Source organism: Tetrao urogallus (genome assembly GCF_951394365.1).
Source record: "Tetrao urogallus genome assembly, chromosome: 4".
NCBI classification, from domain to species: Eukaryota; Metazoa; Chordata; class Aves; order Galliformes; family Phasianidae; genus Tetrao; species Tetrao urogallus.
Genome location: NC_136817.1, coordinates 10,445,823 through 10,461,726, shown reverse-complemented (window position 1 = coordinate 10,461,726; position 15,904 = coordinate 10,445,823). Strand labels below are relative to the sequence as shown.

Here is a 15,904-nt window from a genome sequence, read left to right as displayed (position 1 = left end):
TCTATGAAATTTATATAGGCCTCAAAATACACTGCTTTTTGTTGTTTTTATTTTTAAATGAATGTGCTTCTCAATTTCAAGCAGCAACTTCAAAGCTGCAGTATTTGCTGTGTTTCTCATACACAGACTTGTGCATTGTTAATGAACAACCTTATTTTATATTCTCAGTGGAATATTTGCAACTGAATGTCCAGTGTAAGATCAGATATATGGAGATTGTAACACAGACCAATGATTGAGCATCTGTGAATGTTTCTCTACAGTTATTCCTTCAAATAACTTGTTTTATGACGCACTTTTTTTTTAATCTTAGAACACTAATCTTACTTAAAAATAAAAGGACAAACCTGAAAATGTATCTGTCTATTCGTAAATATTCTGTTCTCAAGTAGCTGTGTAATATCTTTTTTGATTTGCGAAGTAGCTCCACTTTCTGGGGGCTGGACATCTTACTAAAGGTAAACAGAAGTTTTCCTGAAGCTAGGAGCTAACCGATTGCTTTAGGTCATTTTATTACATGCGGGTATTGTATTTTCGTCTTTACAGTTATCAAGTACAAATCTATTCTATACTCTAAAATGAAATAATTTCTCATTTATTTAGCCATTCAGGTAAGGCTTCCTACGAACTTAGGATTTTTATTGTTTTCTACAAAGCCAAGTGCATATAAAAGTAAAGCTTTCTGTACAGTAATACTATGTCACTGTTTTCTTTTGGTAGGATCTATTTTTAATATAGTTACCTTGACTGTCATTCAATGAAGAAAATGGCCTTGAGTACTCCAAATCTTTGAATTTCTTCTTAGTGCAAGAGGAACTGACAAATTCTGACATTAGATGTGCTAGTACTACGATAAAATATTTCCAATTTTTACCTTTACAAGAATTACTTTCCAAACAGTCTTACAAAAATACTGAAGAAATGTTTGTGAAGCTACCTAGCACGAGGATCGTGACAAATAATTCAGAAAATCACAAGAACAGTAAAGTTGTCAGTTGTTCACTGGCATCCTGGAAGGCTGTATGAAGTAGAATCCACTTAGAGTTGTTCTCAGTCCAGTATTATTCAACATTTTCATTACTGACTTGGCTTATGAATCATAGATGTGTCTCATAAAATTTGCAGACGATTAAAGCTGGGAGATGCTTTAAGCACCATGAGAGTAGGACTAGAATGGACGTTGACGAAATGGAGCGCTGAAATACTAGAATGCAGTTCACTGAGGACAAGTACAAAGTTATGTTCCTAAAGAAGCAGAAATGCTCTGTGTGGAGTGTCACATTAAGGGGCAACTTGGTGGAATAAGATGTCAATGTTGCTCGACTTTTATGGTTGGTGTGTGACCTGCTCTTCTGTGAAGGAGAGTTGTTGAATCTCCTTAGTCCTTTCCCCATAAACTAAGTTGCAGAAGTGTGCACATAAAATTCATCTAGGTCTGCAAATTCATCTTTTTCTTTCTTGCCCTGGTATCAGTGTACTTGGATTTGTCTGTGCAACTCTGCTTTGGGGCAGATGGGCTCTACCTTCAGGTCTGCTTTTGTATCCTTAAGTGGTTGTGCTGCTCTTTGTAAGAAAAATGGGAATACCCAGAGATTTCATCGAGTTATTTGCTCAAGTGAGAAGCAGACTAGAAATTCTATTTTTATCTGCACTTATGCCCTGCGCACTGATTTAGTGCACGTTGTGTTTTAGTCTTGTTCTGCTTTTCATGGCATTAATTTATAGATTAATTTAATAAATCAGTCTAATTTAAGACTAGAAAGAATAATTTAGGTGGTCTGATCGACCTAGCCTGACTTCAAGTTTTCTGCTGTATTTATAAATTTGAGTGTGTCTCACAGCAGCTTCCAGCCTTAGATTCTTTTGCTTTTATTCCCTAGAATACAGATCCCCTTTAGTACTCTTCATTTTTTCTTCATAAGGTACAGAAATCAAATTACTGCTTCATCTTTTTTATAGGCTTATGAAGATTAAACCTTAAATCTTGGTAGCTCTCCTCTGCAAGCTCTCGTAGTTTTGAAAATGTGTAAACCAGATGCTGGCATGTGTTGTTACCAATATTTTTGTATAAAATCAGCTCCTTGCTGCAGGATGGAACTGGAGATGCTTATGTTCTGTTTGGTTCATGATGGCTATAACTTGATAACTTCTCTTTTCCAGGGAACAGCTCTTCAGTCTTTATTTCTTCCACTGAGATATGTATGCCTCTTAAAACACAGTTTGTCTCATCACATAGGCACTGTTCGCAAAGCAATCCAAGTTAATTTCTCTGGCCAGTCTTTCTAAATTCCTCTTCGTTCCTTCCTGCGGCTTCATTTTTTATGGTTCCTCCTAGCTTTCTAAGTTCTCTCTGTTGTCTTGACTACAGTTATATGCATTTCCGTATTTTTCTGTAGCATGGCCAAATTATCTTTGCAGCAGGCAGCTATGTGGTCTTGTTTAAAGAACTTAGCGCTAATGAGGCTCTTGCTGACCCGATTCAGATTCTGTTACCAGAAAAAATATGCATTTATCTTCTACGTAATTACAGTTGAAATTGAACAAACTTTGATTATCATTGATTCTTAATTATACTACCCTACAGGTTAAATGACTTAGTGATGAACAGAATTAGGTCAGTTACACTCCCTGTTTTTATATGGATTTTTCTCAAGCGTAGGTTTTGTTCTTCTGAAACGACAACAATGAAAGCAAGAGAGGCACATTCTGAAAGAGAACATTTTTTTTCTTTATTATTTGCTCATTGTAGAGGGGTGAACAAAACCATAGGTAAGTACAGTGCAGGTCTGCTTTTATTAAATCTTGACAAATGCAGGAGCAGCTTAAGTAATTGGGCAACTTTGAGTAAGCTATTCTATTTTTCCTCCATTCCTCATTATCACTTTCTATCATTTCTAATATGTTCAGAAGTCCCATTTTTTTCATATGTTTCAACGGCCTATTTTTTCCTGCTATTCCTAACGTTCATTTTAACTGAGCAAAACATTTTATAGAGTTGTTTGAAATCTCTCTGTTCAGAATGGCTAAAAAAAATGAGTTCAATATCTCTATTTAAAGGGAATACAGGCAGAAACTAAAAAGAAAAATGAATGTGACTTGAAGGTTACTATCTTTCCAGCCTATACATTAAATAGGTAATATCCTTCCCAGGTAACTATTTGTTCTTCTGTTTTGCCTTCCAGCACCCATTCTTTCTTCAATATGTGCCCTTTCTGAGTTTGGTGTTTTTTTTTTCTTTTTTGACTGCATTTAATTTACTTAGATCTGAGTTGTCAGTGCTAGATATAAGATGAGATTCTCCATCATATTTATGTCACACTAAATGAGTTTTCACTCTTACCCCAAAATGCTCTGTGTACAACACTTCAGTGCAGGCTTTTCAGAGAAATTCAGTTTGTTAGAAGAAATATCCCTCATCTCAGTGGTAAGCTAGAGTCGTTTCTCTTGTTTTTGCAGACCCGCAATGGTCAGAATAGAGCTGTAGTGTTAGCAGAAGTCTAAGACGTTCTATTGCAGCTCACTCTCCAATCTGAAAACAAACTTTTTTTTCTACTACTTTCCTGTTTTGGAACTAATGATCTGTCTTGTTCTAGGTGACTGGTATGAGCAGCTTTATCCCCTGGTGATTACGCTGAAGGATTGCGTGGGAGAGGTGGTCACTAGGGCAAAGCAGTCCATGGCGTTTGTTCTGCTCCAGGAGCTTGCCTGTGGTTTGCCACAATGTTTGATGCTGACCCTAAGGAGAGACATTGTCTTTAGTCAAGCAGTAGGTTGTCTTATATGTCACTTATCCTCTACTGTGGTGACTATTTTTGATGTTGTTAGTGTTGCTGTAATTGAACATACTACGCCTGCTTATGTGTTGGTTTGTTGATTATTTTTTTTTCCTCCAAGTTAAACACAACTTTTTCATGTATTTTTCCATTACATCCACCTAAATATTTTATAATGTGTTAGAAAAATCAATAGTAAATGGAAACCCATACTAACTGAATCACTGAGTTGCAGAAATCGGTCTGCTATAAACTGAAATATCTGACATAATCTATCACCTTTGCACAAAGAAAGATCCATAAAGCTATTGACACAGTCTTCCCAGATTACCTATGCTAGTATCCTTACCTGCAAGGATCTCAAGTCTAGCCTGAATGTTCCTTGCTGCTATTCGAGCAGCAGCCAGAAATTTTTCCCTGGTCACCTTGAAAATGAATTATAGATCATTTGTTTTCAGTTTGAATCAGTATTTCATGTGTCTGAAGACTGTCAACATGTCTCTCCTCAGACTAGTCTTCTCATGGTAAATAGGTGAAGTTCTTTTGATCCTTTGCTGTAGATGGTGCCGTCCAGATAGCTTGCCTCTAAATGAGTTGTCTAATTTCTTCTTCAAGATGCTGTGTGTTTTTCCTAACACAGTTAAGGAGATAGGGTGTGATGAGCAAGGAGATGTTTGCATTAGGTTCCAACCTGCATTAAAATCTATTATAATTCATATCCTTATGTGTTTATATTCTGTTATGGAAGGTTCTGTTCTCATTTATGCCAGAGTAAATAATATAAACTCAAAAAAAAAAAAAAAAAAAAAAAAGTTTTTGCAATACTAAGTAAGAGAAAATTTTACTTGTTTTTATACCACAAAGCGGCTCTCCAGTAAACTAATATGAAATAGTGTATGTAGTCACTAAGTAGAAATACGTAAGTTATTTTCTGAAGCATCTAAATATTACTGATGTGATTTCACATTTCTTATTGTCTTTATAGCTTGCTGGATTGGTCTGTGGGTTTATAATCAAGCTGCACACAGGTTTACATGATCAAGGATTTTTACAACAGCTTCATACTGTTGGATTACTTGTGCAATATGAAGGACTCCTAAGCACATATAGTAAGTAGAGTTCTTGGACAGAATTCCTTATTTGTGCAGACCAGATGTTTGCCCAGGAGTTTCTGATTTTAATCTTGGTTCTTTTTCCAGAAATTAGGCTTATTTAATCAAGAAACATTACCTTGAGGAGAACATAGGCTTCTATATCATGGCACAATTGAAGCCATTGATATATTGTTGTCAATGTAATATATCATAAATTACTTAATTTATTTTCACTCTCTCAAGGAGTAGTAGCTGATGCAGAGTGCTGAAACGCAGTGCCTTAAATACAGGAGGTTAGCTTCATCATGTACAGCTAGGGGATCTCTTGATTTTGACAGATACTGTTTGCAGAGGCATTTGACCTGACCCAAAATAGGTTTATGAAGCTAACCCAAGCAGAACATGTAAGTAGTTACTGACTGTTCTGTGCCCTGTGTCATTATTGGCGATGTGAAGATACCTTGAAAATTATTTAATGCCTAAATTGTTTTAAGTTCCATCATTTGATATATATTTAAAAGATATTTGGAGAGAGAAATTGCAGCTCATTTCAAAATGGTTTGAACCAGATGTACTGGAATACTTCCCCAAAATAGAGATTTTTGATGAAGTAGAAGGATTTAGCATTTGTGCAGGTCTTTGCTGCATAAGCAATTGCATCTCCACTCTTGGAGACTGCTATCAGACTCCATTTACACAATATTCACTGTTATTCTTAAAACCTTTGTCCTCCATCAGCAGGACAGTCTTTAAAAACACTTTTAGAACAGTCAAAAGAAGGCTTTTCTGAAGTTATTCCATGCACATATAGAACAGGTTGATTTTCAGAGGTGCTTAATACTCGTTATCATCTAGGCCACAGGGAATTGTCAGCAGTTCTTAAAATCAGCCTGCTTTTATGTAGGTTACTTGAATGTGGATTTGGGGCTGTGACTTTTAGATGCACTGACTGGGAAGTATAATCCCTGCACTGCCTTACTGTAACCTATTCGGTGACTGATCTGTCTTCTCTGTTAAATAACTCTGTGATCTTTCCATATAGGTGAAGAAGCAGGGATGCTCGAAGACATGGCTGTGGGAATTTCAGATTTGCAGAAAGTAATGTTTAAAGTCATTGAAGCCAGATCAGAAGACTTTTTGCCTATTATAACTGGAAGGCGGTAAGATTTATTTGCTTTTTCCTGCAGCACACAGCAGGTAGTTCTAAATGGTAGCTCTTGAAAATACACACAATGATTTGTTTGTTGCTGAGTTCTTTTATATGGAAAGTACAAGAGATTTATTTTTCTTGAGGCAAATGAGATGTAATGACGTAATATGAGGCATTCTTAAAGCTATCAGTAATATGGGCTCTGTGTTGCTTTCTTGATGAGGACCTATAAGTTCCAAATATTAATACAAGTTAATTGTGACAGTGTCTGAATTGTGTGTAAAATTTGTGCTGTATTTTTTCATATCCAGGCACCAAAAAAAAAAAAGTAATGACAAGGTCAGTATTGACAGAAGTGGTCTCTAACTAAATATACCTTATTTGGAGGGGACTGTAACTTAAATTTTTTAGTTACATGACAAATGAAATCACATTTCAAAGAGCTAGACCTTGGTTATCTTAAGATGAAAATTGAATAACTCAGATGCCAAAGACTAGCACACAAATGGGCAGTTTGGAAGAACGAAGCCTGTCGTATTTGCTGAAGATCATTCAGAACACATGCAGCATCAGGAGTCCTTGTGGGAAGCCATTAATGCATTGCACATCATGCATCTCACATAAGCAGTATTGAATATTGGTACATAAACTGAAATATTTGATTGATCTTGGCTTGAAAAGGGTTAAAAAGGTGGTTACACTTGAGGAATGGGATTTTACTCTTCGTTATTATTCTGGGCTGAAGCTCCAAATGTTTTCTCTTTTGCAGAAATCACTTCCTTAATATTATTGTTATTCTTAAGCTGACAGTAAATTGAATTCAGCTCAAAGCAGCAACTTGTAGAAACAATGTTTCTTCTGAAGAAGGCTCTCACACCTGTTTTACTTAATTATTCTAGATGATTAATTCTCATCCTATGGGCCTATCCAGAAGGGATCAACTAAATAATAGGAAGGCCAGAGTATGATAGGCAACACATCGGGACTGATTGAGAATAATTATGATGTACAGATAGGCAGAAGAAATTCATCCTCTGTAAATCACACGAGTCAAACTTCTTCAAAAACCTAGCTGCTACATTTACTAGCTTGCTGCCTTTGCTGCAGTACGCTGAACTGTCACACAAGGAGTTCATGGTTATGCTAGACTCAAGCCTGAAGCTGCCCCTGAAGCATTCTGGGTTGTTAAAGTACTCTTTCTTATAGAAGAGTTACTGTGTGTGGTTCTTGTACTGTACTTACTGGCAAGAGTTAACTCAGTGGAATTGATATCGGACAAAAAAAGAAAGCCATCTAAGGCTTGTATGGAGCCCTGTTTCTCTTAGAGCTGTAATGAGACAGCTCGTATCAAACAGCATTTGGAAGCTGGTCGTAAAAAGAGAAGAATGGAAAAACTGAGTATGTGCTAATGAATGATTAGAGAATCAACAGTCTTTAGTTTGCTTTGGTGGTTTTTTCTGAAGATGATTTTTATATGATGTAGCTTAATAAAATAAGCCAACATTTTGCATTTCTACAGTTAATACTGCACACCGTATTAACTGTAGAAATGCAAGGCAGAACACAAAGCTACTGGTTCTTAATTTGCAGAATCAGAGTGTTCATTTAAGTTTTTGAGGGAAACTGTTGAAGACTGAGATTCTATGTATAAAAACCAAAGCAATCCAAACAGCATGGCATTGAGTAGTGTTCACCCACTAGCATGGGTGGCTGACTGCAGCCATCCCGGTGGAATAAAGTTCAGGTGCTTGCATGCTTTTTTATGGACAAAACTAGTTAGCACTTCCATAAAACGCTTTGTTAGCACATATATGATTGTGTGCTTGAACTTTGAGGCATTGCAGGGCTTGATAGAAGTGCTTTCAGCGAAGCACATGAGCAGGCTGGCACATTGCAGCTACATTGAAGTGATCTAAACAGTTGTCACTTGGCTGGTTAAAGCATCTCCCTGCTGAGATACAGAGGCTGCTTACATTTTTTTTTCAGTTGCAAAGCAAGGGTGCATGTAAATGACTTGTTCTGTGTTTATGGCAATGAGCTGTGTGTGCTTTTGCAGCTGACTGCAAATAACTCCAGTCCGTGGCCCTCGCGTGCATGGGGTTAATTGTGGGAAGCTTTTTATCGAGACTGAAAGTATATATCTATCCTTTGCCATAATAACAAATGTAAGAGAACAAGGCAAATAGAGGGGGTGCTCTTAAGAGGTTATGTTTAAGTGAAGAAAATACAAAATACCTAAATTTCTAGAATTAGTTGACAAATAAATGATAATGTGCTGTTTACAGTTGTGAACATGCAGGGTTTTTCTATTGCTTGTTTTGTTTCTCTTTCTGCCTGAGAGATCATTAAGTGTTAAAAAACCATTTACTTATTTTTTTTTTTTTGTTTTTTGGTTTCTCACCTTTGTATTGGAAAACAAGATGGATAGAAGGGCCACTACATGTCAAAACTGCTTAGTACATTTGCACTGAAATTAGTCATAAAGAAACTAAGTAACACTAAAATATGTTGCTTTAGACTCCTTCTTACATAAGTAAAATCATAGAACTTGTAAAATTTTGGTAAGTTGAATGTCAAGTTCTCCAGTTGTCAGTAGTTCAGTTTTATTTCTTTCTACATGACTTCAGAGCCGTTTCTGAAGTTATTCTCATAGTTGAATAGCCTTTTTCTTAAATGATGGAAAGAGGATTGTTCTAATTATGAAAGTGGTTAAAGATCTTATAATTTTACCTAAGATTTGAACAGATGTGTAATTTATTTATTTAATTTAAGGTAAGAAGAGGCTCTTAAATGATACCAGTGTTAATTTATCATGCCTAAAGGTCAACATTGAGGAATGTTATTTCATACACTGAAAGGTCTATAGTGATTTTGAGGATGTGAAATGCACATCAGAGGTTTTAGGATGTTTTTGGTTCAGTAACGTACATTCTTTAAATTAAACTAAATGAACATTTTTTTTCTACCTCCTGAAAGCACTACATCACAGGAAGGAGGTTCTAGTAACTTCACAGCAGCTAGGAATGGTAGTTTGCAGGCTGAGGATGAATGCTGCTGTACAAAGTTCAACATCCTTTACTGTCATCCTTGCTAACTTTTCATTCATACGGATGAATTACTTAAAACAGAAAACCTCTGAGTCACGTGTCCTCCATTTATGGCTTCTAACAATCCTTAATATGGAGTATCTCTCTTTTGCTCCAAGACTGTGCAGTAGATCTAGACCATACCAAAGCATGTGCTGTTGCCCTTGCCACATGTAATTATGTTTTAATCATAAGTCTGTTTTGGACCCGGTTTATGATGTGAGGGCAGGGCACCTGCTCTGAGATTGTGACACTTGTTTATCTAGCTTGTCATTTTTCTTGGAAGTTTTGTGCCTTCCCTTTTCCCTCCAAGTTCTCCATTTGGGAACTCAAATTTCTATTTGATATTTTCAGCAAATACATGATTGATTGATTGAGAGAGACTTCAAGATAAATTATTTTAGTAGAAGCAAAAAGTGTTATTTAAAAATAAAAACACTGAATCAAGTCAAAATAACAAAATTCATCCTTTTCCATCTTAAGTTTGCGTGCATGCATGCATGATGTGAGAATCCTACCTTCTTCAGGTAGGTTATAGATACTCCTTCACTGCTGTTGTTATATTTCTTTTTCTTGATGCCATAGTGAAGTGAGCTCTGTAGGAAGGCTCTTTGGTATCATTTGGCCCTCTCTGAACGATTAAAACTGCCAAGTCCTGAAGACAAATGGATCTGCTTCTAATGTATTCTTTTTTACTAATCTGATTGCTCTGATTAGAGAAAGAAAGCTATTAAGAAACAAGTTAACTCATATTATTGTTTGTCGTGTTAAATCAGGCATCAGTCCTCAAAAACAGGTGAAATTGAGCTTGAGGGTTTCACAGTGAAGGAGGTAAGAAACTGAACTGGCAATCAAAGTAACATTTTTTATAAAGTCCAACCAAACACAGTGTAAAACCAAAAATGTTGTATTACATCCTTCTCCTAAAATAGGATTCATGTTTCAGAAATCAATCTTCAATTATTATCTGAACAGAGTCCACGTGTTGTTCATTATGCTTTCTAACCTCAGGGTGAAAATCCAGACTGAAGAAAATAGGAATTTTGCATTGGGATTTTATGAAGGTTTTTTTCTGTATCGAGACCATTATGAGTGAGCAGGAGGAATCTCAAGTTCTGCCTTCCAGAAGGAAGTTGTTTTTTGTAATTCAGAAGATTCTTTTTAAAAGTTGGAGTGTTCTCACTGGTATTTTGGTAGTAGAAGACTTTTCTGCCAATCTCACTTTTAATCCTTTTTTCACTTCAGTAAAGAAGTCATGTCAAGTGTATGTAACTATATATACTTTCCTATTTCCAGATAAGCTTGTAGTACTCCTAGAACAAGCAAGCTGATCTTCAACATTTGGTGTTTTAACACAGTTAAGAGGAAAAGATGGAACTGGTCTGCATGCTTAAAAGTTCACTGTGACTTAGGAAAGTTATAATTTCAAGCCAACTAAGCAATATTCCTATTCTTATTGTTCCTTTTATTTTTCCTAGTGAGCATTATGTCATAGAGGTCCAGCTTCCGGCAAAGATGTTTGAGTTGCTACCACAAGAGATAAAAGAAGGAAAGCTACTTCGCATGTATCCAGTGCTCTTTAATGTTGGAATCAATGAGCAGCAAACACTTGCAGAGAGGTAAGAAGATGCTTGCCAAAGTATTTTTCTTATTTTCGGAGTATTCTCTGTGAGACATCTCTCACAGGATTACAAAGAAATCACTTTTTGTTATTTGCTCTTGGACCACCTCAGCTTGACTTTGTATGTATTTTAAAAAGTATTAAAGGAAATAAGTACAAGCTGTGGAAAAAAAAAGTCAAAATAATATGAAAGGCCATATACAGGACTTCATTGTGGATTTGCTTCACGCAGCCAGCACTGGGTTTTCCTTGGATGTAGGTATGAAGTGTATTTCTAGATTATACATGTGGAAGTTTGTGTATAGTGCTTTGGCACTTAAGTCAACTGAAGTTCAAAAATTTCGAGTTCTTAGTGTCTTAGAGGTGGAGTTGAAGGTACTAAAAAAAAATCATAAACCGTGAAGAGAACCTTTTCTGAACTTATTGGGTTTGATTATTTTTAACAGAATTAAGTTTTAATTACTAGTGTAGAGTATGCTAATATGTTCATAGAAACATGAAGGCTGATGGTAAAATTATCATGTGTTAATATTAGTCCTCTGAAGGAATTGCTAGAAAGCAATTTTTCAGTACAATCTTGGTCAAAGTGTTCCCATCTTATATATTTCTCTCTCAAGAGACAGTTACTTAGTGGTCACGTTAAATTACTAAGTGGTACAATGCTAAAATTGCAAGATGAGCATCTACAAGAAGAGGACTACTTTTTTCCTTTTACTCAATTCATTTACAGAGCACATGGGGGATGAAATATGTTCCTTCAGGCAGTGTTCAATATAAACTCAAACCAAAAGCTATCTAAGTGTAGGTGAGCAAATACATGGGCATAGTGAAAAAGTGTTAGCTTGGACAATAGGCAAGAAAGAGCACTACAGGAGTTTGACATCATATTCTTTGTATACAGCAGAGTAAAAGGGGATTATGGAAGTCTTCTAAAGAATGCAGTCACATAGCATTGTGGATATTTATAGAGCACTTGGCTGAATTGTGATATGCTGGTAAGTCAGGTATAAAATTTGAATGGGAGATGAAGGCTGAATCAGGAAATGGAGGTACAAGCTAATATTTTACTAGAGAAAATGATGTAAGGTTCATTAGAGAAGTTGAAAAACCCTTGAAAATGGAAGTAGCTTTTAGTAGGAAAGGTATTTTATGGGTTAAGTAAGATAGCCAGAGTGATGACATAAAAAAAGCAAAATCAATTTGGTAATAATTGTGAGTGGATTTTTCACATTTTTCCGAAAGAGAGAAAAGGAGTATGAGGTAACCAAGAAACAAGACTGTAAGAGTTCATGAGGGTGGGACAGGCAGGGAAGGGACTTTGTTACAAATGTCCTGAAGAAAAATTGACAAGATGTAGAAATAGCCTGAATCTGCAGAGTTGTCAAGGAATAAGTCAAAAAAAAATATCAACTGGCTTGAATGTGAAGTAACAGGAAGTGTGCTAACATTATTCTCAGTGGTGATTTTATATTTTACCCTGAGAAAATAAGCCATAAATGAAAAATGTAATAAGTGTCTGTCAGTTCGATTATTCCATGCAGAAACATGTTTTCTGCATGCAGTTACAGATGCAGAAATTAGGCAGAAATAGAAATCCGCAAAATAACTGCTCAACTCCTGAAGCTGCACATTCATCTTCGCAATCGGGAACACTGCACATGCTTTCTGTTAGAAGATACTCTTAGTGGAACACCTTAGGAGAACAGGAATAACTTGTGATAAACTGTTTGCAGTGCAGTATTGATTAAATGTAAACATGTTTACTTTCTATAAAGCACAATAGAGGATGCATGTGTTTTGGAAGAAATGTTCGATTAACTCGGAAGGTGGGCCCTTATGAGCCTTACAAGGTTCAACAAAGCCAAGTGGAAGGTTTTGCACTTGGGTCAAGGTAATCCCAGATATATATACAAAGTTGAAGAAGCACTCCTTGAGAGTAGCCCTGCTGAGAAAGACTTGTCTTGGTTGATGAAAGGTTTAGCATGAGCCAGCATGTTCTTACAGCCTGGAAAAGCCAGTGGTATCCTAGGCTCCATCAGGAGAGGGGGTGGCCAGCAGGGAGAGGGAGGTGTTTGTCCCTATCTACTCTGCCCTCATGAGGCCCCATCTGGAGTACTGTGTGCAAGTCTGGGGCCCCCAAAACAGGAAAGATATGGACCTTTTGAAGAGGACCCAGAGGAGGGCCACAAAGATGATCGGGGAGGGAGCACCTCTCCTTTGAAGGTAGGCTAAAGGAACTGGACTTGTTCAGGCTGGAGAAGGGTATGGGGAGAGACCTGGTTATGGCACTCCTGTATTTAGAGGGAGACAAGGGGGAATAGTTTTAAGGTTTTAAACTAAAGGAGGGAAGATTTAGATTTGGTGTCAGGAGAAACTTTTTCACTTGGAAAGCGGTGAGGTACTGGAACAGGTTGCCCAGAGAGGTTATGGATGCCTTGTTCCTGGAGATGTTTATGGCCAGATTGTATGGGGCCCTGGACAATCTGGTACTTGATGTAGCAGCTGGCACCCTGCCTATGGCAGGGAGGGTTGCAACGTGGTGATCCTTGAGGTCCCTTCCAAGTGAAGCCATTCTATAATATTTTTCCTGACACTTGCCTCACTTCATTGTGTGTGGCTTCAGTGTCAACCATGACAAATATCAAGCAGCTAAGCAGCAGTAGCAACAGTAAGAGATTTTGTAGTTGTACTCTGCCCAAGTGCCATTTGAAATTCCCACAGAGAGCCCTTGCGTTTATTCAGGATTTGTGAAGGAAGTGGGAACTTGTGCTTTATTGAATCGTTGTCTGTGAATTAATTATTCTGTCCATATGGTTTGGAAAAAGTTTCTGTGGATGGTTACCTCATTCCTGAATATTACTTCTAAATCACTTGGAAGATGAATAATTATATGTTTGACCAAATTTAATACATTCAACACTGGAAAAGGAAATTCAAGTTGTTCATACAGTTTAAACGTTCTGATGGATTAATGGCTATGTGTTTCACATTTTTCATCATTTACTATGATTTTATAGGTTTGGAGATACCACTTTGCAAGAAAACATTAACCAAGAAAACTTAGAACTTCTAAAAGAATATTACAACCTGTTTACGGAAAAAATGCCTCCTGATTGTGAGTACAACATAATACAATATCCAAATAGCTTTTAAAAGGCTTTATAGATGAAAATTTGTAAGGAAGTAATTTGAACGCAGTATTAATATGCAGATTTTAGGTTTAGGCTTAAGTCCTATAATTTATTCCATAAGATTAAGCAGTTGGAGCCTGTTTGAACTCAAGGCCATAGCAGAAATGGCAGGGAGAGTGAAATGCAGTAGTGGTGAACCAGACAGCTCCTTTAAATTATTAATATGATATGCTCTTTAATAATTTAATTAGAGGACAGGCCGTACTTACTATATTTGTACAGATGTACTCCTTGGGAATTGTCATCAGTTTTACTTATTTCCTCCACTTTTCTTTCTGAGTATGGTTGCTCCAAAAGTAATGCCTCCTATTTCTATGGAAATGACAGCAGATACAAAGAGTACAATAGCACTGTTTGATAGAGCAAATTCTAAGCTACAAAATGCTATTTTTCAATATAGTTGCCACCATTAGCTATGAATTTTTACTGGCAGTGAACAAGAGCCTGCATGCTGCACTCTAAAAACCTGCGCCAGCCACTGATACTGTGGCCACTGCTTAAATGCACCACCCACTGCTTCTCTCCGCTCATATCTCCTGTTAGGTCTTCATAAATGTTGATGTGTTGATGAATGTCAGTGGGTGCCATTTCTTCCACATGGAGGAATTCAGTGACACTCGTTTGCTTCATGCTCGCTTGTATGTCAGATGCCATTTTGTCAGAGTGCCCCTCAGCACAGCAGCAACATGGAACAGAATATTGGTGGGAAGGTTCAACCTCTACTACCATACCTCCACCATATGCCTCTGATGTTGTGGGCCAACAAAATAAAATAGGAGGCATTACTTCTGGAGAAGCCCTCATATTAAGGTATGGCAGACAATACTGAGAAATGTATAGATATAAGCAATGAATAACTTTACAGTGTCATTTATGTTAATAGTGTGATTCTATTAGAATAGGCCCTAATAATATTCAAATATTATGGGTATGTGGTATTGTAGGCATACTGTTCTCTTACTTTCCTGAAAGCAAACACAAGGACTTTTGCATCCTTACAATCCTCTTAAAGCAGTGTTAATGGCTAAATTATATTTCCCTAAGTTGCAAATTGTATAGCCTCTTTTTAAACAGCTTGTATTTAGGTCTCTGCCCCTTATTCTTTGGTAACTATCTCTGAATCTGAACTGCTGTTGTGCTAGGGGGCATTTGTAATTCCTTGTGGGGAATACTATGCAAAGCTTGTGCTCTCTTACAGGTATTGGTTATGTGTGCTGATTTCCATTTTGTGTATATGCTCGTAGTTTTACCAAATGTGGTGCTGCGTATGTATGTATATGTGCCTATATTTCATCTCAGCAGATTCTATTTGTTAATAATTTTAACAAGCTGTGTTTCTTAGGCGTATGCAGTATGACAATTGATCCGCTCACATCTCTAATATTTCTCTTTTCTACCAAAAGTCTTATGTAGTAAGTTAGAGGTTTATTTGGGGGAATCTTCCCCATAAAAGTTCGGAAAAACTAACCTCATCGGGAATTAGGTCAAATGTATATCTGCTGCTTTCTAAATGAATCTGATTACGTAGAAGCAGAAATTTACATGCAGGTAGTATTTGCTCCTTTTCATTGACAAGAACTAATCTTGTACTGCCTTCCTCCAGAACGGTTATTAGCGTGCTGCGCCGTCTTCCTGGACTTCTTTCAGACTGTGCAGACTTGTAAGAACTATGCTTGTGTAGCTCATCCTGTCTTCTCTGGTTTTTATTGCCTTCCTGCATTTTCTCTGCCTCAGAGAGCTGAGTCTGGCTGTTGTCCCAGTTTTTACATAACACGAAGTACCTTCTGGTTCCACTGCACTTCCTGGTTGCTCTGTACAATTACATGGTATTGATACTGTACAGCTCTTCCTGTTATCTAAGCAAACTGCAAGGGAGAGGTATCCATCAACATACACTATCAAGCTTAACAATGTAACTCAGCTTGGAGGAAGGTGCCTTTCAAACGAGCCCCTTCCTTCATTATCCCTATATCTCCGTTAGTTAATTTT

General features: G+C 37.0%; 1 protein-coding gene across 2 annotated transcripts in view; it reads left to right on the top strand.

Moving 5' to 3' along the window:
- Nucleotides 1-15,904, top strand: part of INPP4B (inositol polyphosphate-4-phosphatase type II B) — a gene marked incomplete at both ends in the record, with an annotated part of 164,772 nt that overhangs the window by 114,576 nt on the left and 34,292 nt on the right. For both annotated transcript variants that reach the window (XM_079535102.1, XM_079535101.1), the window contains 5 exons: nt 3,594-3,766; nt 4,759-4,882; nt 5,910-6,027; nt 10,582-10,722; nt 13,742-13,839. In XM_079535102.1, the coding sequence (XP_079391228.1) occupies nt 3,594-3,766; nt 4,759-4,882; nt 5,910-6,027; nt 10,582-10,722; nt 13,742-13,839 (654 nt within the window). The remainder of the gene's footprint in view (nt 1-3,593; nt 3,767-4,758; nt 4,883-5,909; nt 6,028-10,581; nt 10,723-13,741; nt 13,840-15,904) is intronic.